This window comes from Phocoena sinus, chromosome 7, assembly GCF_008692025.1.
Source record: "Phocoena sinus isolate mPhoSin1 chromosome 7, mPhoSin1.pri, whole genome shotgun sequence".
In the NCBI taxonomy this organism is placed as follows: domain Eukaryota; kingdom Metazoa; phylum Chordata; class Mammalia; order Artiodactyla; family Phocoenidae; genus Phocoena; species Phocoena sinus.
The window spans coordinates 87,172,027-87,195,642 of record NC_045769.1 but is presented as its reverse complement, the minus strand read 5'-3'; the positions used below and the strand labels follow the sequence as shown (position 1 = coordinate 87,195,642).

General features: G+C 37.6%; 1 protein-coding gene across 11 annotated transcripts in view; it reads right to left on the bottom strand.

Moving 5' to 3' along the window:
* Window positions 1-23,616, bottom strand: part of GTDC1 (glycosyltransferase like domain containing 1) — a 505,179-nt gene that overhangs the window by 304,675 nt on the left and 176,888 nt on the right. For all 11 annotated transcript variants that reach the window (XR_004350686.1, XM_032637181.1, XM_032637182.1 and 8 more), the window contains 2 exons: window positions 21,480-21,647; window positions 16,579-16,752 (listed from right to left, as the gene is read on the bottom strand). Coding sequence is in view for 10 of the 11 variants with exons in the window: in XM_032637181.1 (XP_032493072.1) it covers window positions 16,579-16,752; window positions 21,480-21,647 (342 nt within the window). In the remaining variant the exon portion in view is untranslated. The remainder of the gene's footprint in view (window positions 1-16,578; window positions 16,753-21,479; window positions 21,648-23,616) is intronic.

Genomic DNA, 23,616 nt, shown 5'->3' with positions numbered 1-23,616 from the left:
TCCCATTGTCTCTTGCTTATGTCCTTTCAAATCCATTCTCACGGGCTGAGACAGAAGCTCCCTCTTCAATTAGTGGAAAATAATTACAACAAGTAATTTCAGATTCGGTATTACAAAATGAGTTTTGGTATTATAACATGAAATGTGGTAGCTTTGAATAGACCCTCCTTCTCTCTACAGAATCACTTGGTCTGTTCAGGACATCAGCTGATACTTAATAGAGCAGATGTACACAGGGTTGGACTGAGATGGGTGTCACAAATAGATAAATCAGTTCTCTACATGTAAATTAACTTACAGTTGCCAGCCATATCCATGAACTTAGACCTAGCTGATGGGAGGAAGCACTGGACTGGAGGTTGAATTTTGAACAAGGAAGATATTTCTATGGATACACAAAAATATACCGTAGAGGAGAGAAGAAATGCCAAAGTGATACTTCTTCTATTGGGACCCACTAAGAACGTACATATGAATTTTAGTGTATGGCCAAGGGGGAAATTAAGGAAACAACTTCCACCATTCTCATTTCGTGGTGCCTAAGGAACAGCACCAAGATTTTTCAGTTAAGAATAATAGGTAGAACTGAAAGAGAGGCAGGTATTTGTGCAACTAATGAGCTTACTTTTAATTAAAGAAAATTATAACTAGATTTCCTATATTAAATTCTCACTATTAGATTTGCGAAAAATTTTTAAAGTTCCATATTTAATAGTACTGATACACAAAACTGGAATCATCCAAAAGAAAAAGTGACAATTATTAAGAACTAGTTGCATAGAAACACTTATTAATAAATTTGTAGGCAATATTGAGCCAAATATAGTAAGAACAAAAACAACCAAACTTAAGGAAAGCTTATAATTTCTAATCACTCAGAGAAGTCTTCTGTAGATAGCAGGTAACAATACAAACCTTATTAGATGTGAGAAAGTTCTGTGATTCACCTCATATTAAGTCAAAAGTACAGAAGACCCACAACACACATGACAAGAGTACACGCATAAAATATTACTTGGATATAATATTCTTAGCAATACTTCTAAGTAGAATTTTGGTACTCAGTCCAGCATGGTAAAGATAAGTCAGTACTAGAGCAAGCAACGCTGGCTTAAAAAAAGAGGTGGCCGGGCGGCGGGGGCGCAGCCGAGGGGTGGGTGTTTACAAGCAAAATCATCTGATGCTCCTAAAATTACTGAAGCAATACTGGACCACAACTGGGGGCACAGTTCTGGCTCTACAGAAAATTAAAGAAATTATGTATAGGTTAATGAAAGCACTAAAGACATGGTGAGGACACACAAATTAAAGCCAATAACAACTACCATTTATTTAAGGCTCATTGTGCCTCAAGCATTTCACAAGTACCTTACATACAGTACCTCATTTAACTCTCACAGCAACCCAATGAGACTGCTAATACTCCCCCTGTTTTACAGATGAGAGAAAATAAATGAGGTGGGAGAGGTCAAACAACTTTCTCAACATCAGCCAGCTGGTTAGCAGAAGAGGTGGTATTATGACATAGCTCTGATATCATAGTCAATTTTCTTAGGCACTATGCCACACATCATCATACAGTACTTGATCTCAGGATTCCTTGTCCCAAGGAACTGAAAGTGATTTAGTTATTGAACTCTGAGAAGACAAAGGGAAAATTAAGTCAATAAACTCCTGCTTATCCAGAAATGAAAGAGATCAGGAGATCTGATGTTTACAAATTCTGTACCTGGTCTTCATAAGACAGTAACAAATGACAAGAAATAGATATCTTGGACTTATCAAAAATAAACTTGACCTGTATCAAGTATGTCAAAGGAAGGAGCGAAACATCTAGAAAAGTGGGTCAATGTAACAAATCACACAAGGTTCTAAATGATGACACAGAGGTAAGAGAGGATACTTCCTGCTGGTCAGCTCCATCTAAATGACCCGCCATCTCCAGCTCAACATATAACACTCTGAATTCACCATCTTCAGATAAACAATCTATTTCTCAATTCCAGCAGAACGGATATTCTCCCAGTCACTATGGTCAATACTTCAAGATTATCCCTGACCACTCCTGTATCAAGTAAGTTACCCCACCAATTTGCCAAGTCTACGACCAGTGTAATTATGTGTATTTCCTCCTTTTCATCCATAAGCCACCTCCCTAGTTCATCTTTAATAATGTATTCTAGTAGCTTTTTAACTTGTTTCTCTGCTTCCTGTTTCTTACCCCATTGATATTCACTTGTCAATATCAAATTCCCCATTTTATAATCTAGCCATGGCTCGCAAATGCTTATAGGCTAAAGTCCAAATTCCTTGGCCTTAATTCCCATTTCTAGTCTTACCACCTCTTCACCCAATTAAGACAAAGGTAGTTATTCTCTTCTAGGTACAATGATCATTCACTGCCACAAATCTGGTTGCAACTACTCTCTCTCTCTTCATAATGTGCCCTCATACTCACTCTATCTCACCCCCACCTTCCCTCATAGCCAGAAATAACACGGCATTAACGGAAGCAGCAAATTGGAGCCAGACAGCTTGGGTAGCTACAGGATTTCAGGCAAGCTTAACTTAACTTCTGAACCTCTTTCCTCACTTGCAAAATGAGCATAATAGTACCTAGCTTGCGGGTGGCTAGTAAAGATTGGAAATAATATATATAAAGTGTATGCTCAGAAAAGGCACTTGATACATGATGCTGTCATTATTATGCCCAAAGTTTAGTCAGTCTTTAATGCCCAGCTCAGATGCCATAAAAAGCACTCAGTTTTTTTTCTACCTTATACTTGGAGTCACCTGACTATGCCTATCATTTCTACAAAGCTCTTACAATTAAGGATCTTGTCTTACACATCCTTATATCCCAGAATACCTTGTATTTACCACAGAGGCTTTTTTTAATTATTAAAAGCCACAGTTTATTGATCTCCAGAGAATATGCCCTTCCAATATCCAGATATTTGTTTCTGACATTTAGGATTACAGTTTCTGGAATTAAGTTACTAGGAAGGATGTAGTAATAAACAGAATATTGCTTGGCGATTGTGGAATCAGAGCAAAGGGGGTTGGATTAGTAGAGATGATATCTTAATGATGCCATGGTAAATTCTGGTGAATTTTCTCTGCTCTTCAAGAGAGTGTACTTCTGTTGTGACTCATCTTCTGGATTCAGCATCTCTTCTCCTTTGCTTCTGGTTCTTGAATCTTGTGTTTCCACGTATTCTACATTTCATGCAGATTGCAGCCCTTCTGTTAACACATTCTTTTGTTAAGCCATTGCTGTCTTTTCCAGTCAATCATATTTTTCCTGTAGCTAAGTGCCCAGTAAGACTGGTTGGACTTGGGGGCTCTAAACGTCTCTTAACCATCCACTTTTAGATGATATTTCAACGTGAGCTTCGTTCACAGATGACCAATCTCATGGTAATAATCTGCCATACTCTTGAGCCTATAATATACTACCAGGCTCATTAACCCTTTTAGTTCGCAGACTGTGTATTATTATACCCATTTCAGAGGTAAGCAAATAGCAAGCTTTTAATAAATGATGGGTGAACAACAGGATGAATAAAATCTCAAAGAATTAAATTACTGTTAAGTATATTTTATTGTATCTAATTACTTTGAAGCCCATTTTTAAAGAATTTCCTATATAATAAAGTTTATTTATTTATTTTTTGCAGTACGCGGGCCTCTCACTGTTGTGGCCTCTCCCGTTGCAGAGCACAGGCTCCGGACGCACAGGCTCAGCGGTCATGGCTCACGGGCCTAGCCGCTCCGCAGCACGTGGGATCTTCCCAGACCGGGGCACGAACCCGTGTCCCCTGCATCGGCTGGCGGACTCTCAACCACTGCGCCACCAGGGAAGCCCATAAAGTTTTTTAACTGGAATTTCTTAGGGAATAAGCCATTCTGGGTGAGAGATTATTCCGGTAGCTTACTGTTGAATGGTACATTCCAAGCTGTTTATTTTTTAATGGAAAGTTTTCTAAAACACCTCCAACATTCTTTACAAGAACACTGAACTAAAATGACTTCTGTACCCACTCACCATTCCACACACCAGTACCACAAGGAATGCGTATGTTTTATAGGTGCCAGGCAGATGTGGACAGCGTCACATGTGACTTTTCGTCTTGCGTACTCACACTGCTAAAGTATTGCATTTGGCTGGTGTGATGGGGACTGACAAGATATAAGACAGTCCCTACGTTTATTTGAATTAGTAGTAAACTTTAGATCCTCAGGTATTCTATAAAATTACTAGGGTTTTCAGAATTTTGTCCCCCCTTACTTTTCAGCTTGGAGTCATACTGAACGGGCGACCTGTCAAAAATCCTGTCAACTGAAAACCACAATGGTGATGATGGGAATCATAATAAAACCACTAACATTTACGTAACACTTATTAGGTTGTAGGCACTGAGCTCAGTCAGCATATGGTAGTAATTATTTCCCTCCTCCTAATAAGCCAAAGATACAGCTACTATTTCAATTTCCATTTTACAGATGGTAAAACTGAAGCTCTGGGAGGTTAAGTAATGTATTCTAGGCTGAACAGTGGCAGCAAGTGGTAATAAGCCAAACAAGAATCCCAGTACACCATACTGCTGACTACCAATTTTTATTCAGCACTACCTGGAATGGAATGATTTGAATAAGTGATTTTTAGAAAGATAACCAAAGTTTGATCCTTTAAACATCGAAGTCATTTACTTGAAATCTTTCTAAATAATATGCATTGCATATAGCCCTCCTGTAATAAACAAGAGTATATAACGTAACTCGTTCTTGCCTTGATGGCTTTACACTAATGATCGTTCATTGTGCTATGGGAAGCTTGGCGATGCCCTTTGAGCCTGAAGAGGGAAAGAAAGCCTAAGCAGACCTTTTGCTGTGGTTTGAGTTTGTCGCATGACATTCATCTCCATTTTGCGGCAGCCCTGCTCCATGACTCCCTTTGGGTTGATGATGCAGTCCCTGAGAACATTCTTGGATTTTTAGTTATTTCTCTACCCTGTGATCTGTGACCTTTGCTTCTGACCTCCCAAATCTCTTAGGACAGGACTACAAGGACCTAAAAAAATGTACATCAAATCTCTGATGTAAAATCAACTCAAATGTTCTCTATACGTGAGGAGAACAGGGGTAAATCATCCTATAACAAAAGGATAGGCTTTTGTTGTTGCTGCTGAATTCAGAGTGCTTTTTTGGGTGAGGTTACTATTATTACCTAAGTTGATGAGAGCAGAAATCTGTTATAATTAGGCATTAACATGGATAATAATTTCTTTAAAAAGTACATTTGAAAAAGCAAAAGTTCGTTCTACGTAACTTCAGACCAACAGAGGGATGGTATATATATGCTGAAACCAAACTCTCTTCTCTTAAGGGGAGTAAGAGGAAGATGGTTACAATACAATCGCAGCATGAAAGATTTGCGTTAGATACAAAGGAGATTTCTTGACAGTGAGTGGTGTTAAACATTGGAATGATTTATCAAAAGATTTTTTTTAAGTACACTGATTCTATAAAAAATTTTTTTAAATGACATTCAAAAAGAAACACATTTTTACATTCATTTTGGAGAACCAAAATAATTGTTAGCAAATATGGAGATGTTTAAATTTATAAAACCCAAACTTTTCTTCTTCTACTTCAGACCTAGATTAATATTAAAGAAGACAGTACCCACACTTCATTATTTCATATAGCAAAGGCGGTAGTTTTACTAATACTCTAACACTGATACTTTCTCAAAATATCTGAGAAATATGACCACATGTGGTAAGAAGATTAAGGTGCTTCTGGCAACCCCCCCAAAAGCAGAACTCTTGACTACAGAAAACAGAAAGTTTTCAGTGGGGAGCCATGGGGGCTGCCTTCAGTCTTATCAATCTACAGATTCTCAAATTACAGATCTGCTGTTGTTTTCTGACACATCTGCTTTGCAATGTAAAATAGTGTTTTCTTTAATAAGAATTCTTCAAAAAGCCCTTAGGCTCCCCGCCTTTGTTTGCACAGCCTGAGAGTTTTCATTTAAAATTTTCACACTGTTTTTAAAATTCTCCTTTTTTTGTTTCTAAAATAGGCCAAGTCCATAAACCTCTGTTTGGCTTCACATCTTAGCTACATGGAAAAAGATGGAGAGAAATGTTCAGAGAAATTCTTAAAGTTTCAGTAAATGAGATTACTTCAAATGACCAACATTGTTCTCCTCCCTTCTTTGCTGTCAAAAATCGTTCTTATTCAACATAGTTTTGGAAGTTTTAGCCACAGCAATCAGAGAAGAAAAGGAAATTAAAGGAATCCAAATCGGAAAAGAAGAAGTAAAGCTGTCACTGTCTCCAGATGACATGGTACTTTACATAGAGAATCCCAAAGATGCTACCAGAAAACTACGAGAGCTAATCAAAAAATTTGGTAAAGTAGCAAGATACAAAATTAATGCACAGAAATCTCTGGCATTCCTATATACTAATGATGAAAAATCTGAAAGTGAAATCAAGAAAACACTCCCATTTACCACTGCAACAAAAAGAATAAAATATCTAGGAATAAACCTACCTAAGGAGACAATAGACCTGTATGCAGAAAGTTAGAAGACACTGATGAAAGAAATTAAAGATGATACAAATAGATGGAGAGATATACCATGTTCTTGGATTGGAAGACTCAACATTGTGAAAATGACTCTACTACCCCAAGCAATCTACAGATTCAATGCAATCCCTATCAAACTACCACTGGCATTTTTCACAGAAGTAGAGCAAAAAATTTCACAATTTGTATGGAAACACAAAAGACCCCGAATAGCCAAAGCAATCTTGAGAACGAAACATGGAGCTGGAGGAATCAGGCTCCCTGACTTCAGACTATACTACAAAGCGACAGAAATCAAGACAGTATGGTACTGGCAAAAAATCAGAAAGATATATTAATGGAACAGGATAGAAAGCCCAGAGATAAACCCACGCATATATGGTCACCTTATCTTTGATAAAGGAGTCAGGAATGTACAGTGGAGAAAGGACAGCCTCTTCAATAAGTGGTGCTGGGAAAACTGGACAGGTACATGTAAAAGTATGAGACTAGATCACTCCCTAACACCACACACAAAAATAAGCTCAAAATGGATTAAAGACCTAAATGTAAGGCCAGAAACTATCAAACTCTTAGAGGAAAACATAGGCAGAACACTCTATGACATAAATCACAGCAAGATCCCACCACCTACAGAAATGGAAATAAAAACAAAAATAAACAAATGGGACCTAATGAAACTTCAAAGCTTTTGCACAGCAAAGGAAACCATAAACAAGACCAAAAGACAACCCTCAGAATGGGAGAAAATATTTGCAAATGAAGCAACTGACAAAGGATTAATCTCCAAAATATACAAGCAGCTCATGCAGCTCAATAACAAAAAAACAAACAACCCAATCCAAAAATGGGCAGAAGACCTAAATAGACATTTCTCCAAAGAAGATATACAGACTGCCAACAAACACATGAAAAAATGCTCAACATCATTAATCATTAGAGAAATGCACATCAAAACTACAATGAGATATCATCTCACACCAGTCAGAATGGCCATCATCAAAAAATCTAGAAACAATAAATGCTGGAGAGGGTGTGGAGAAAAGGGAACACTCTTGCACTGCTGGTGGGAATGTGAATTGGTACAGCCACTGTGGAGAACAGTATGGAGGTTCCTTAAAAAACTACAAATAGAACTACCATATGACACAGCAATCCCACTATTGGGCATATACCCTGAGAAAACCATAATTCAAAAAGAGTCATGTACCAAAATGTTCATTGCAGCTCTATTTACAATAGCCCGGAGATGGAAACAACCTAAGTGTCCATCATCGGATGAATGGATAAAGAAGATGGGGCACATATATACAATGGAATATTACTCAGCCATAAAAGGAAACGAAATTGAGCTATTTGTAATGAGGTGGATAGACCTAGAGTCTGTCATACAAAGTGAAGTAAGTCAGAAAGAGAAATACAAATATCGTATGCTAACACACATATATGGAATTTTTTAAAATGTCATGAAGAACCTAGGGGTAAGACAGGAATAAAGACACAGACCTACTAGAGAATGGACTTGAGGATATGGGGAGGGGGAAGGGTGATCTGTGACAAAGCGAGAGAGAGGCATGGACATATATACACTACCAAACGTAAGGTAGATAGCTAGTGGGAAGCAGTTGCATAGCACAGGGAGATCAGCTCGGTGCTTTGTGACTGCCTGGAGGGGTGGGATAGGGAGGGTGGGAGGGAGGGAGACGCAAGAGGGAAGAGATATGGGAACATATGTATATGTATAACTGATTCACTTTGTTATAAAGCAGAAACTAACACACCATTGTAAAGCAATTATACTCCAATAAAGATGTAAAAAGAAAAAAATGTAGGAAGGAGGCAAGCAGAGATGCTCTTCATATAACCCCTCTTCCCAGGAAGTAAAAATCTATGAAATGAGGAAACTCACAGGTAAAATCCACTCTTTTGGCACTCCCTGGTGGCGCAGTGGTTGAGAGTCCACCTGCCGATGCAGGGGACACGGGTTTGGGCCCCGGTTCGGGAAGCTCCCACATGCCGCGGAGGGGCTAGGCCCGTGAGCCATGGCCACTGAGCCTGTGCATCCGGAGCCTGTGCTCTGCGACGGGAGAGGCCACAACAGTGAGAAGCCCATGTACCGCAAAAAAAAAAAAAAAAAATCCACTCTTTTTTACTCTATTGCAACTCCGACAATCCAATATTATGGAAAATAGGAATATATAGATAATTAAATGATCACAGAAACATATGAATTTTTTTCTTAATAATCACAGTGAGGTTGATACTTGATGTTCTCTGTGTTGACTGAACTGGACCTGAAACCCAGATAAGGACATATTTCTCAACCCAAAGTATACATGCTTCTATTAGCTCCAAGTCCAAACTTCAACTCCCAAGGATACAGTATCCATTAATCCCCTCATGAAAAAATAAAAATAAATGAATGATTTTTTTTAAGGCCTCCACTGGAAACACATACGTTTGATCTTTTTAAGTTAATTATGTGTAACCATAATAAAAAAATTAAACTCATTTTTCACAAAATAATGGGACAGAGGAGGCAGGCAAATGACAAACATATACAAATATCAGGCCTTGACAGCCTGAGCATTTATCTCTCTTCAGCTTAAATCCAACTGAATGCTATTTGAAGCAGATGATATCTACTTTGAAGCTCCCTGATGGAAATCCTCCAGAAAACATGATCTTTTTCAAGGATAAGGGATGCCACTTTGTAATTCACTGTATTTCTACAATTCATTCTTATGTGGTCCAGTTTGTTGGGGGTGGAGATTATCTAGTTACATAAAAATCATGGATATGCCCTCAGTACCAAATCTTACAAGAGAGACAGATGGAAGAAGTCTGATGTTGTGCAGATGTATGTAGTCAGCTACATCCTTTTAATCTAATATGATGGATCGGGGACTGTCCTGTAAGACAGGTGTCATGCTATAAGCTAACTTGTAAGGGAAGAGAGTTTGGATAAATGACAAGATACCTAGAAATTGAAAAAATAAAATAGGGCTTCCCTGGTGGCGCAGTGGTTGAGAGTCTGCCTGCCAATGCAGGGGACACGGGTTCATGCCCCGGTCCGGGAGGATCCCACATGCCACGGAGCGGCTGGGCCCGTGAGCCATGGCTTCTGGGCCTGCGCGTCTGGAGCCTGTGCTCCGCAACGGGAGAGGCCACAAAAGTGAGAAGCCCGTGTACCGCAAAATAAATAAATAAATAAATAAATAAAATAGTTTTTTTATACATGAAATAATGGTGTGAGTCTACAGCTATTTCTTTGACATATTCTTCCTATTCTGCTTCTTTAAGCAAATTTTCAATTTGACTATGAGAATTCTTTCTTAAAATTGTTCATTCTTCCTTAAGTCAAGAAAAGCATGATCTCTTTTTCATAAGGAGTTAACTGGACTTGGGTTGAGGTTCTATTCTGAGCTCACTGGATAGAAAACGACAGGGCCAGGATTCACACTAGGGCTTTTGGCTCCACAGACAGTTCTCCATTAGGACGCTCAACAAATATATTTTTTTTAATTGCTCATTCCTTTTCAGGTGTCCTCTTTTTCAAAACTTCAATCTTTTGAAAGTCTGCTTTCTAAGACCTTGTGTCCTTTCTTTCATAACACTACCATGACATGTTCCCTTTTGCTCAACATTTCCATCAATTCTCTTTTATAAATCATTTGTTCTTCACTGGCCAAAGTCACGTACTAGGGTCCAAAACCTCTTTTCGGGACAGGCAGTACAGAAAGACTTTCAAGAGGTTGGGTTCTAAAATAGGGTAAAAAATGTGTTTGATTTCTACCTATACCTTTACTATCTACATGAGTGTAGGCAAAAAGCTACTTATATTTGTATGGCTGGGTTTCTTCAACTATAAATGGAAAATATCTTTTAGAATTGTTGGAAGAATAAAATGCTAAAATATGTATAATATGCTTAGCATAATGCTGGGCTAAAATAAGACTCAGGAAGGTTAGCTGTTATGGTTAGCTCTACCTTCTAAAGATGACATTGTCAGAAAGCAAGTTGCAAATTCCTCAGATGTTCGGATTTCATAAGACTGAGACCTGTGCAAAGGTCTGGATATATAAAATTCCCTAGTTCTACTAGGCTTTGCCTTTATGACAGTTGCATGATCTAGAGTAGGAAAATATTGGCTTCCTCTAGTCAACATCTAGCTCAGTAAGCTGCAGAATTGCTCCCTTTTTTCCTCTCCATCACACACCATCAGCACCATGGAACTCTATGCGAAATTTGCCTTCTTGAAATGCACAGTAAAAATTCCTTCATTTTCAATCTAATCTATATCCTTTAACACAAAATAGTCATCCTCTTCAGTACATTCCAGTCATGAGTCTCATCCCACTAAGTCTTGAGATCACATTTATCTTTTGGTATGCTGCAAGCTGAATATCTGTATTTCTTCAAAATTCATATGTTGAAATCCTGACTCCCGATATAATGCTTTTAAGAGATGGGGGCTTTGGGAGGTGATGAGGTCATGAGGGTGGAGCCCTCATGAATGGGATTAGTGCCCTTATGAAAGACAGCTCAGAGAGCTCCCTTGCCCTTTGTACCACATAAGGACACAGTGGGAAGACAGCCATCTATGAATCAGAAAGCAGGCCTTCACCAGACATCAAATCTGCCAGAGCCTTGATCTTAGACTTCCCAGCCTCCAGAACTGTGAGAAATAAATTTCTGTTGTTTATTAGCCCCCCAATCTATGGTATTTTCTTATAGCAGACTAAAAGGACTAAGACGTGGTATTAATATTACAAAACCTGTTTTGTTGACTACCGATCATCTTGCAGGCTTGGATGCCTTCAGTGCTGAAGGAGCCAATATATATACACCCTAGCAGCAAACGGAGATATGGTACGTGAAAAGGCTCCAGTCAGAAAAATCCAAAAAAGGTGTCTTACTGAAGTGTTCCCTGGTCACCTAAGCTTACAGACATTGCAACTGCATGAAAAAGGGTTAGATGTTTATTATCTTCCTTTAGGTGAACATGGTTCATGTACATGCTAGAGTAAGGTATGACATTGAGCTCCATTTGCTGTTATTTATAATTTATGCCAAAAGTGGGTTACGAATTTCCCTATATTCTTAAAGAGAATTTACTGGCTACCATTTAATCTTTCTTAATAAATCACAGTTATCCATTTGATGTACAAGCTGTACAATCATGGAGGAATGTCTGCAGGGGTTCATCCATATGTAGAGTTGCCTGTACTGCCCTAGAATGGCTCCAGGCTGCCATGCTTTTTCACTTCTCATATATTTTTTTAAACAGTTTATCTCTCTCCTCCCTTGTTGTCAAGCTGTCAGTCAGCTGTCACTTTTCACTGCTGTCAGTGAGCCTGCCTTTATCGCACCCCCAATTTGATGCTGCTAATCTGCTGTCAGCTGAAAAATCAGATAATCAAGACCTCTGAAACTGCATTCACAATAAGTGGTGAGCTGAGCACTCGATGGAGATTTTGAGATAGGAGTTCCAGTTTCTGCTCTGTCTATATCTAGCTGTGTGATTACCAGAAGACACTTAACTTCTCTGGGCCTTTGTGCCTTCATCTTTAAAATATGGAGCAGAGCCTCTGTGTTTGTGTGGGGGGGGGGAGGGGGGGAGGGAGAGGGAGAGGGAGGGGGGGGAGAGAGAGAGAGAGAGAGAGAGAGAGTGAGAGAGAGAGAGAGAGAGAGAGAGAGAGAGAGAGAGAAAGAGAAAGAGAAAGAGAAAGAAAAAGAGATCTCACCTAGACTTGAAGGCTGTTTCTCTCCCTACCAGAAAAAAAACATATGAAACTTTTTTGTGAGTTAACAGAATGCAGGGTGGGGCACCACTGACCCTTTAATTGTTGAATTCAAGGATAATTTTAGTCATCACTTTATTTAATCTCACTCCTCTGAATTCACTACCAATCATCTCCTTAAAACTCTCTTCCCTTTATCCCACAGGATAATTCTCTCATTGATGACCTCCTGACTGTTTTATCTTTTCTTCTCATTTCAATCCTGGGCTCTTCTTCCACTAATCCCTTAAGGGTCAAGAGTGGGAAAGGCCAGTCCAAAGCTAAAGATCAAGGTCATAATGAGAAACCAGCAACAACTCCTGAGAAGCAGCACCTGTGTCCTTGAAGCCAGCTTGAAGACTGTGTCACAGTGTGCCCAATGCTGCTGATGTGTGACGTAAGATGAGGACTGAGAACTGACAACAGGATTTAGAGGCATGGAAGTCATCAGGGACCTGGACAAAAACAGTCTCAGTGGAGTAGCTTGAAGAAAGAACAATGGGAATGAAATTGGAAACAAGTGTAAACAACTCTTTCAAGAGGTTTTGCTACTAAGAGAAATAAAGAAATGAGGTAGTAGCAGAGGATGAAGTGGAATCAAGAGAGAATATTTTTAAGATGTAAAGCAAATAGCATTTTTTGTATGCTAATAGGAACCATCCAGAAAAGAGGAAAATGGATGACGCAGATCAGAGAAAAAAATTGCTAGAAAAATAATTTTTAGGTATGCAAGAAGGATGGGCTCCAGCAAAGAAGTGGAAACAGGGCCTTAGTCAGAAGTGAGGTCAATCCATCAATAGTTACAGGTGTGAAGATAAAAAATATGCACCCAGAAGCACATAACTGGGTAGATGTAATGGTGGCAGAATATAGAAATTCTCTTCTGACTGTGTCTATCTTTTTCAGTCATGATCTGAGAAGGAAGACAGAAGATTTGGTATTAAAAGCTTACAAAGAAAGGAAAATGCATGATTAGTTATTTAGAAAAGGGGAATTATGGTACACTCGCCATGCAGCTCAACAGGTCCATGTGGATTTAGGGGTCATGAATTTAGAGTAGGCTAATAAATACGGCTGGAGGTTTTCCTCCTAATCAAATATGAAAGAAAAGGTGCAAAAGATTTGAGAGTACACACGAGAAAGGAAGTATGATGACAGAATGTGGAAGTTAAACTGGAGAAAGAAGGAGGAAAATTAGGACAAGAGAAGAATGAATGTAAGGAGCTGGCTCCTTACCATCAATGGATGCTATAGGTTCTGGTGAAGCCAAAAGGCTGCTTGAGTCAGGATGATAAAAAGAATATATAAAGGAACCTCTTTATTTATATTAGGCTGTTCCTTTGGCAGAGTACTTCTTTACCTTCACATGTTAAAAGAGGGCAAAGGGGAAGACAGTCCTTTATATTCAGGTGGCAATAAATGTGCTAGGTTATAAAACAATGGGGATGAAGGAGTTAATAAGATGAATTAAATTTTATTAAGGTTCTGTTATGTGCCAGGCACTTGGCTGGGCATTTGGCACACATTATTTCATTTAATAGCTACATCATGCCTATGAGGGGATAAGGTAAATATAATCATAACCATTAAAGAACCTAAGCTCAGGGTCATTACACTTGCACAGGTCACAGAGCTAGTAAGTGGCAGTCAAGACTCAAATACGTGCATGTCTAACTACAGTATTCAAGAGCTTTCCCACTTCAAAATGTTTTAATACATATAATGAAATATTTTCAAGTGAATATTCTTTCTTGCTACTGTTTTTCTGGTCTTTGAGAATGAGGCAGTGGAGGGGTGAGGAAGGTAATAGGTACAGCAGGTACTACAAGCCCAATATTGAATTTCTGTATGACAGACATGCTCTGAGTTTTAACAGTTATCAACTTTATAAGTCCTCAAATATTTTGCTGAAATATGGCTTTTTCCCTTCCCTGATTAATATACCTTATATTATATATTACTAGAGCACATTATATTAATAATTTAAGTATATGTTCTGCTGCTTTGTTTTAAATTAAATTTGAGAGAAAGATAGAACTGTTCAAAATTTTTTTTATTTTTAATCACCTTGGTTATTTTGCCTTTGGAATTACTAAACATTTTTCAACATCTCAACAAAATAATACTCTTTTAAGACTGCAGGCATTAGAATGATTGCCATTCATGCAAATAATCACTTACTTACACTATATGAGTTTGGGTTGGATAAAGCAAATTACCATTTGAAAATAATTCAAATAACACTCTGGGCTAAGACCTTGCTTATGAATGTTATCTTGGCCACAATATTTTTTAACCTTCTTCCATTTAGCTAGATTTATTTATGGTAATACAGTCCAAATTAATAAACTATTCCATTGCCACAGGTGTATTAAACATAGGATGTTGTAGGACTATATCAGATGCAAGTGCATTTTAAAACATACTATTTATTTGGAATTCTATAGCAGTAATAATTAAGATGTGCTATAACTACCTATTCACTTAAAGATGTGCATTTTGACGATATATTATTATATGAGAAACTTAAAAGCATGTCAAAAAATAAGGTTCAAAATATGATCTAAAGCAGCGGTCCCCAACTTTTTTGGCACTAGGGACCGGTTTCATGGAAGACAATTTTTCCACGAACCGGGGGATGGTTCAGGCGGTACTACGAGCAATGGGGAGCGATGGGGAGCGGCACATGAAGCTTCGCCCGCTCGCCCGCCACTCGCCTCCTGCTGTGCGGCCCGGTTCCTAACAGGCCCGGGGGTTGGGGACCCCTGATCTAAAGTATAAGCTGTGTTCTAGTTAATCACAGATCTAAAGTATAACAATCATATTCTTCAGAAGTTGACATTCTCTCATCACACATATGAAAATTATATATTACAAATACATATTATATACATATTTACATATATATGAAAATCAACTGTGATCTTAGTTTCACTTAGCTTTATAGTTTTCAAAACTGTAAATAAATCATTAAGTATTTTGACAAATGACCTATACTGACAGGAAGATTAGATAGTTAACAGAAAATTTAATCAAAAGTCATAGAGTCTAAATTTTAATACAGTCTCTGACAGTAATCAGCAGTGTGAGCACAAGCCAGTCTGCTTCTCCGGCCTTCTGTTTTCTGAACTCCATAAAGTAAGGATCAGGCAAGTTGTTCTAACTTAAATTTTATGACTCACTAGCTTGATTTGGTATTAGGCAGATTTTTCTTCAATGCAATATTAACTAGTCAGACACTTAAATCAGTATTAGGGGTGTGGAAGAGTGGGTGTCCCCACAGCAAAATCTGGGTGAACTCAGTTAGTCTAGAACATAGAGACTAATGCTGACCTCCTGCATAGCATATGTGGATATTAAATTGTCTCCTGCCTTCATTTCAAGGATGGGGAAGAAACAGCTGTCCCTGAACTCTTTTTAAGGACACAGTCAGTTACAAAACAGCAGCATCCCCAGCTAGTATGATTCCCACTGAAGTAAACTTTCTATTCACAAGGGGAAAATATTCCTGGTGGTAGTAAAAACAATTTTGCTAGGTTTAATCAAAAGTGAAAAGGAATTCTAGAATGTTCCCTTTGAGCCACATCATCCATTGCTAATTCAGGGTGGGCCCAGCAATAAGGGTAATAAAAAATATCCTTAGTGACTGAGAAAAAGAAATGGCAATTAAGTGCATTTGCAACCCAATATAGAAGACCTAACTCTTTAATAAGATAATATAAATAATAAAAAATGGGAGAAGGGGGAAAAAAACAGAAAAAACAGCATGGGAAATGGAAGTAATCTAAGCAGTAAAATTTAACACTGATTTACTTAGAAGTTACTATTATACATATAAACCAATGGGCATAAGCTGAATACAAAGGTTGAGACCTATGCTTGACAATGACTTCTGTAGCAAAACAACAAATAAATAAAACAGTAAGTGTTAAAAGCCAAAGCACCTTGCTTTGGCAAACAAATAAATAAGAGAAAAGAAAGGAAAAACTCAGTATCAGAATTAACCATTCAGTGACAGGTTGGACACATGATTATTTAAAATCTTTGTAAATCACAGCATGGCGAAATAGAACTTGATTCTCTAACTAATCATGCTTACGCTGAAAAGTCAAAATTGGCAAGAACATCACCGATTTTTACACATTTGGGGAATAATTTATGACACAATATTGAAAATGGAGTTAAACATACTGACCTGCTCACATCAGGAAACCTGATGGGAAAGTAAATAACTTGGCACTTGGGTCTGATGATGCTTTCCAGATCTTTGGGTCTGTGATCAGGAATCAGCTTCATGAATTTTCCAATAGAAGTAAGAAATGACTCCATATTAAAAACCGAGTTGAATACCACCACATCAGCCACCAGGCTGCAAAGGGAAAGGATAAATGCATATGGTGAGCCCACACTTGTTCAGTTATTTTTATAAGCCTAAGATTTCTTTATTAATCAGAGTTTATACTGCACCTTGGGTTTGCAAAGAACTCTGCACTTCCTACCAGTATTTATCAAAATGACTCTAATAGATAGGTTAGTTTCATTAGCATTATATCAAGGGAAGGTAGATTATTGGCATCACAGAGGAAAGGCAGGAGAGGAATTAAGTGATTTAATGGGATCCTATGACACTTCAAACCAAAATATTGGGTTGGCCAAAAAAGTCCGTTTGGTGTTTTCCGTAAGATGGCTCCAGTAGCACTTTAGTTGTCTTCAACTTCATTCGAAATAATTTTGTTAGATTGCATTGTGACAGCTGTCATATCAGCGTGCCTTTAAAAAAAAAAATCAAAATTGGTGAATTTCTGTGTAGCCATGTTAATACTGAAGATGGGAGAAAAAAGCAACATTTTCAGCATATTATGCTTTATTATTTCAAGAAAGGTAAAAACTCAACTGAAACGCAAAAAGAAAAGGTTTGTGTGGTGTATGGAGAAGGTGCTGTGACTGATTGAACACGTCAAAAGGGGCTTGCAAAATTTCGTGCTGCAGATTTCTCACTGGACGATGCTCCATGGTCCAGTAGACCAGTTGAAGTTGACAGCGATCAAATCGAGACATTAATTAAGAACAATCAATATTACACCATGCAGGAGATAACTGACATAATCAAAATATCCAAATCAAGCACTGAAAATCATTTGCACCAGCTTGGTTACGTGAATCGGTTTGGTGTTTAGGTTCCACGTAAGTTAAGAGGAAGAAAACCTTGTTGACCGTATTTCTGCGTGCGATTCTCTACTTACACGTAATGAAAGCGTTCCGTTTTTAAAACAAATTGTGATGGGTGATGAAAAGTAGATACTGTACAATAACGTGGAACAGAAGAGATGGTGGGGCAAGCGAAATCAACCACCACCAACCACACCAAAAGCCAGTCTTCATCCAGAGAAGGTGATGTTGTGTATTTGGTGGGATTGGAAGGCAGTCCTCTATTGTGAGCTTTTTCTGGAAAACCAAACGATTAATTCCAACAAGTACTGCTCCCAATTAGACCAACTGTAAGCAGCACTCGATGAAAAGCGTCCAGAATTAGTCAACAGAAAACGCATAATCTTCCATCAGGATAACACAAGACCGAGTTTCTTTGATGACCAGGCAAAAACTGTTACAGCTTGACTGGGATCAAGCTGATTCATCGCCGAATTCACCAGACATTGCACCTTCAGATTTCCATTTATTTCGGTCTTTACAAAATTCTCTTAATGGAAAAAATTTCAATTCCCTGGAAGACTGTAAAAGGCACCTGCAACAGTTCTATGCTCAAAAAGATAAAAAGCTTTGGGAAGATGGAATTATGAAGCTGCCTGAAAGACGGCAGAAGGTAGTGGAACAAAACAGTGAATACATTGCTCAATAAAGTTCTTGGTGAAAATGAAAAATATGTCCTTCATTTTTACTTTAAAAACCGAAGGAACCTTTTGGCCAACCCAGTGTACTTTTCCGCAATGCCAGGAATTTTCAATATTATCACCAAGTACAGGAGGACCCTTTGCTTTGTGGCCCAACTACCCATGTTGGGTTTCTATGTCAGTGATGTACTTCGTTTTACACCACAGTACTGAGAACAGAACACTTGCCATACTTTTCACTGCCTTCAAGGAGATTAATCCAGATAAAGCTATTTCATACTGAGAGCATACCTTCATAATATGTAGTTAAAGTCTATTTCTCATTTTAACCCTTGCTTCAAGAAACTGTTAGGTTTTTTAAAGTTCTGAAACTACACAGGAAGGATTATATAGAAACTCTACAAATAATTTATTTTTTTATTATATTAGATTTGGAGTAGTCAGAGAAATAGAAGAAGTTGGTGAAAATGGATCCAGAAATCCATACCACTAGGTCCTACTGATTACATAATGTATTATAAAGGACCACAACACCATGAACTTTCAGAATTAAATGAAAGAAATATAATATTGGCTGTTGCTTTTGATGCAAAGGCTTGATCCTCTCCTTAGTATTTTTTTATTAAAAATAATCTAAAATACATAGTTAGAAGGAAATGTAAAAACAAAGTTTATGTGTCATTAATATGTCAGTAGTTTCCAAATTTGCCTGTAACATTTTCTTGGAAACCAATGAACACAAACGATAACTATGGGTGAGCTGGATAAACAGGAATATGTACTATGTTCCCTTTATGAATCAAAAAACCATTTTAATAAATCATTGTTTTGTTTTTTAAAATAACCCTCTTTGCTTTAAGCCATGATTCAGTGTCTCAGTGTCACTGGATCTCAATAAAATGCATACAAATGCTTTGATAAGAAGGTATACAAGATCAAATTGAAAAAGCAGTTAGTTTTATTTCACCCTGTAAAGGACATCAAGGAAACTGAAAAGAAGACATGCAAGCCCACAGGACTGTAAAACACAAATGAATAAACAGGGCTTATAGAGCAGGAATACCACAGCAAGTCCTCAGTTTAGTTTAATTCACATTTACTGAGACAGTCAAAGTTTCTATTATCAATACATAGTGGAATGAAAAACTAACAAAAGGAATGTTGACCTGCCACCCCTATCTGCCCCCACTCCTGCAAAAGTGTTTTCCCATACAAGTATTTTTTTTTTTTTTTTAGTTGCAACCTAGTGCAAACTTGGGATTAGCAGTGATTACAACATGGATAATACAAGAGAGTGTCACAGAAGTGCTGACACAATATCAAGCAATAAGGAAGCCAATATAATAATATACCAAAAGTTGAAGGATGTTTTACAGCTAGTCTGTTTTCACCATATGTCACATATTGTAGTAGTGACCCACAGGTCATAATACATAGTTATGGCATGTGTTCATCAGTCAGAGGGTTAGTGAAACCTCTATTTAAGGTGAATGCTTATGTCGGTCATCTCTGAAGTCCTTAACTGTCACACAGTCAAGAAAGAAACCTGACAGTGCCAACAAAAGCAGAAGTCAGCAAGAAAGCTAAAGAAACATTTTAAGAAGCTGGAGTCATACTTTTCAAACTGAATCTGAACAGGACTGCTTTCTGACACTCTTATTTTTCCTCTGGATGACTGCAAGCCAGTTTTTTTCTCATTAAGAGTCCCACCAATGATCAAGCCCACTTCTTTCTCTCCAAGCTCGTCTATCAGTTTACGCGCTTGAGAAGAACAATGCTGGAAAATTATATATAAGCTTTTATAGTCTCATCCCCTTTGAGCAAAGCAATCTTTTCTGAAACAGAGAGATGAGGGGTAGTGAGCTAAAAATTTTTTTAGCTATCTGCCCTCAAACGGCATTCAACCCAACTACTTAAAAACCCAGTTTATGCCAAATTAAAGTTCCAAGATAGTTTACAGAAATATTCTTTTTCATGCATTTCCTCTCTGATATGAGTGGGTGTAACTTCCACTAACTTTAAAGCCACCCATAAAGGGAAAAATAGACTTAATTTTTTTCCCCAGTTATTTCTCACGGGTAATAAACACACACTATCTGAGGAAAAGAATGAGGCTAATTCAAGAAACCAAAAGAATATTACAAATGTTTTCCATATTGATAAAGCACAAAATGATTTTATTTTTGTTTTTAAAACATATTTTCCCCTCTGTTTCAATATAAAATAAAGAATTTTAATTTTATTATGAAATTTTAAAACGGCTGCTTTTTTTATGAGACATTTGATGTGAAGCAGCTCCGCTCTATTTTGATAGCGCTGCTACTTCATTTGAAGCAGCTTGTAAAAATGATTGCAGGAAAACATTTACAAAATGCTCAAAACACAGAAGTATTACCATCTAGCTGTTTTTCTATGTCAGTGAAACTATGGAATATACTTGCAAAAGAGCTGGGAGTCTGTTTAAACACATCATCAATCCCAGTTGCTAATAACTATTAAAAAAGGTGAGTAAACTGAACCCAATCACTGCCAAACTGACTCCCTTTGAGTGTTGCAGTTATGTGGATGGGATCCAATAGCAAAGCTGTTTCAGAGTTGTTATTAACTTCTTTCATTAACTAAGCTTCAGGAGATACACTTTGTTGAAGTAACAGTAGAGAAGGACCATCACCTTTGAAATGTCATGGTATTTTAAGGCTATGCAGTTTCAGAAGACTCAAGAGTGGAAAAAAAACCTCCTAAAGATTCATTTTCCATAGTTTTCTCTTACAAACAATAAGGAAAAAAAGGACAAAAACCCCTTGCTCCATTATGCTTTAATTTTTGTTTATTCCTCTGTAAATTTCTATTTTGATTTCAGCTGGATACATGGAAAGTAGCTGGTAAATAAAAGTTGACTGTCTTTTTCTAAAAGTATGTCTCACACAGTAGATGATGGAATCAGGGGCTGAAGAAGGTCCCTGTCACCCCTTTGATTCTATTTTGAATGTTGTAGAAAATACAGTTAGATAATTAGTTCAACATTTAGATTGTTACACATATGTATTTTATAAAAGGATTAGCTGTTCTCTTATATGTACATATTGCAGAGGCACAAGTAATTCCTACCATGGAAGGTATGTTTAAACATTTGCTCCTAATTTAAGGTATTTTTAAAATAAGTGTACAGGAGGTCTCCAGATTTAAAAGCTAACTATAAGGAAAAAGATGGCAAACGACTAAATATAATGATACAATCTATACCTACCATGAGAGAATTTGGTTGTATCCATATTGGAAATCCCTCTCCTGACATTTCTTGACAGGATATACCAATTGGTTCTCATGGAAGTACAGAATCTTTTTCAATTTCCCAAGGTCAGGCCGAAGGGCAGCCAGTTCAGTCAGGTTAAGCACTGAGCTTGCGAAGAGAATCCTAGGAAACAAGGAAATTAGGGTTACCACCCCGAGCATACTTGAAGTGGGCATCCTGTGCCTTCTCTCCTCTTTCCTCATCCTACCCCAAGGAAAACATATCCCCCATAGGGACACATCAAGAGTTAAGCCTTAATACCATGTAGCAGCATTCTAAGTTTTGATCTCTTAAAAAGCAGCTGCTAAGAACTATAAACGCCCTGAATCTCATTGGTCTTCTCAGCTCAGTCACTGAGAGATGCAAAAAAAAAAAAAAGCTGGATGGATTTTATTGAAAAAAGCCTAGAAAAGCTCCATCTGAAGGACAAATGGAACAAAGATAAGGCTGACTGGGGAATACTTTGCTTGCCAGTTTCATTACACTTTACTTCTTTATGCAACCAACTACTGAAATTCAATATATGAGCAGGAATGGCACGTGTTCGTGTTATGACATAAACCCTTTTGATTTATGCAATAGACTTATCTAGTGAGGGCTTTTTCTCTTGGCATGTTTTCTTATGCCCCCCTTTTAAATATTCTGCAATATTTGTGGGGGTTTTTCTTTTATATTTTCTTCTCGATTACTGGACTGCTAATGGCACCATATGTGTACACTCTGTAATATCCCTTATATAAAACATAAATTATAAAAATGAAGAAAGCCTGGTTCCTTGTCTTTGGGGGATAAAAAGGAAACTGAAAGTCTACCTATCCATGGTTATAAATGAAATAGTGTCTATTTACTCACTCATTCCACAAACATTTATCATAAATGCCTACTAGGTACCAGGGTCAAGCGAGGAAGAACAGAAAAGATGACCAAGACAGCCTGCAGAATGAATGCTGCCAATAACAGTGGCATGAACAAAGTACTAGAGGAACAAACAGACAACTGTCTGGGACAACCCGGAAATATTTCACTAATGAGGTGGCTAACACGTGTGGACACAAAAGAGGGACAAATTACATTCCCTGAGCAGCTGAGGACATTTAGATGGCACAATTTTGATGGAATGCCACCTTTATAACATAATATAGCATCATTTGACCCTTACAGCTTTAATTCTCATTCTAAAAAATGAGGTCCAAGAAGGTTAAGGGTTTTTTCTAGAATCACACTGGTAGTAGTGGCAAAGCAGAGAGATTCCCAGTCTTCTAAGCCCGAAGTACTATGCATTACACCACAGATATGAATTCATTGTGGACCACTTACATTGCAAACGCTTTTTACTGTACTTAATAAATACAAAATAGCATCCTTGTTATTACCATGATTACAACTACTATAAATTCTCCCTTGCTGACAAGCCAAATGGCTAACTTCAGGTGTTTATATGATCTGCAGCACTAGCCTTTCACATAAGAAGAATGATTACATAATAAGTGCATACATCATAAAGAGGAATTCAAGTGTCTTCTTCATGGGCTAAAAAAGGCACATAAGACCAAAAAGCAGCCACCTCTCTAAACTCACATTGCTGTATTAATGTTATGGTTTATTGTTATAAAGTAAAAAATCTTATCAAGGAGATGCATTTTTAAAAATTGTCTACTTGTACTCAACTAAAGCAAATAGAAAATTCATGTTCAGAAAATGTCCTCTATTTTTTCCAAAAATATTCCCACCACCACCACTAAGTATAAGCTTTTCTAAAATTTAGATTGAAAATTCTGAAATATGAAGATATTTGCTCATCTACAAATCTGATCTTTAGTAGAGAGAACAATAAAATTTAGACTCAGTCAATCTATATTTTCCTTAAAATAAAACGGATGGCAACTTGTGGATCAAGTTGAGTAATACACCCCCCTCTATTCCCACTCCCCAGTCCCAACATAACAAACTACTGCAAACAATGACTCATTGTTAATCATTAAGACCTGAGCAAACTCAGTGTTTTTCACACACCAGGAAGAAAAACTCATTAACTGCAGCTTCCATCTATTCATTAGTTATAAAAAACCGTACCCTTATAATGAAGAAATTT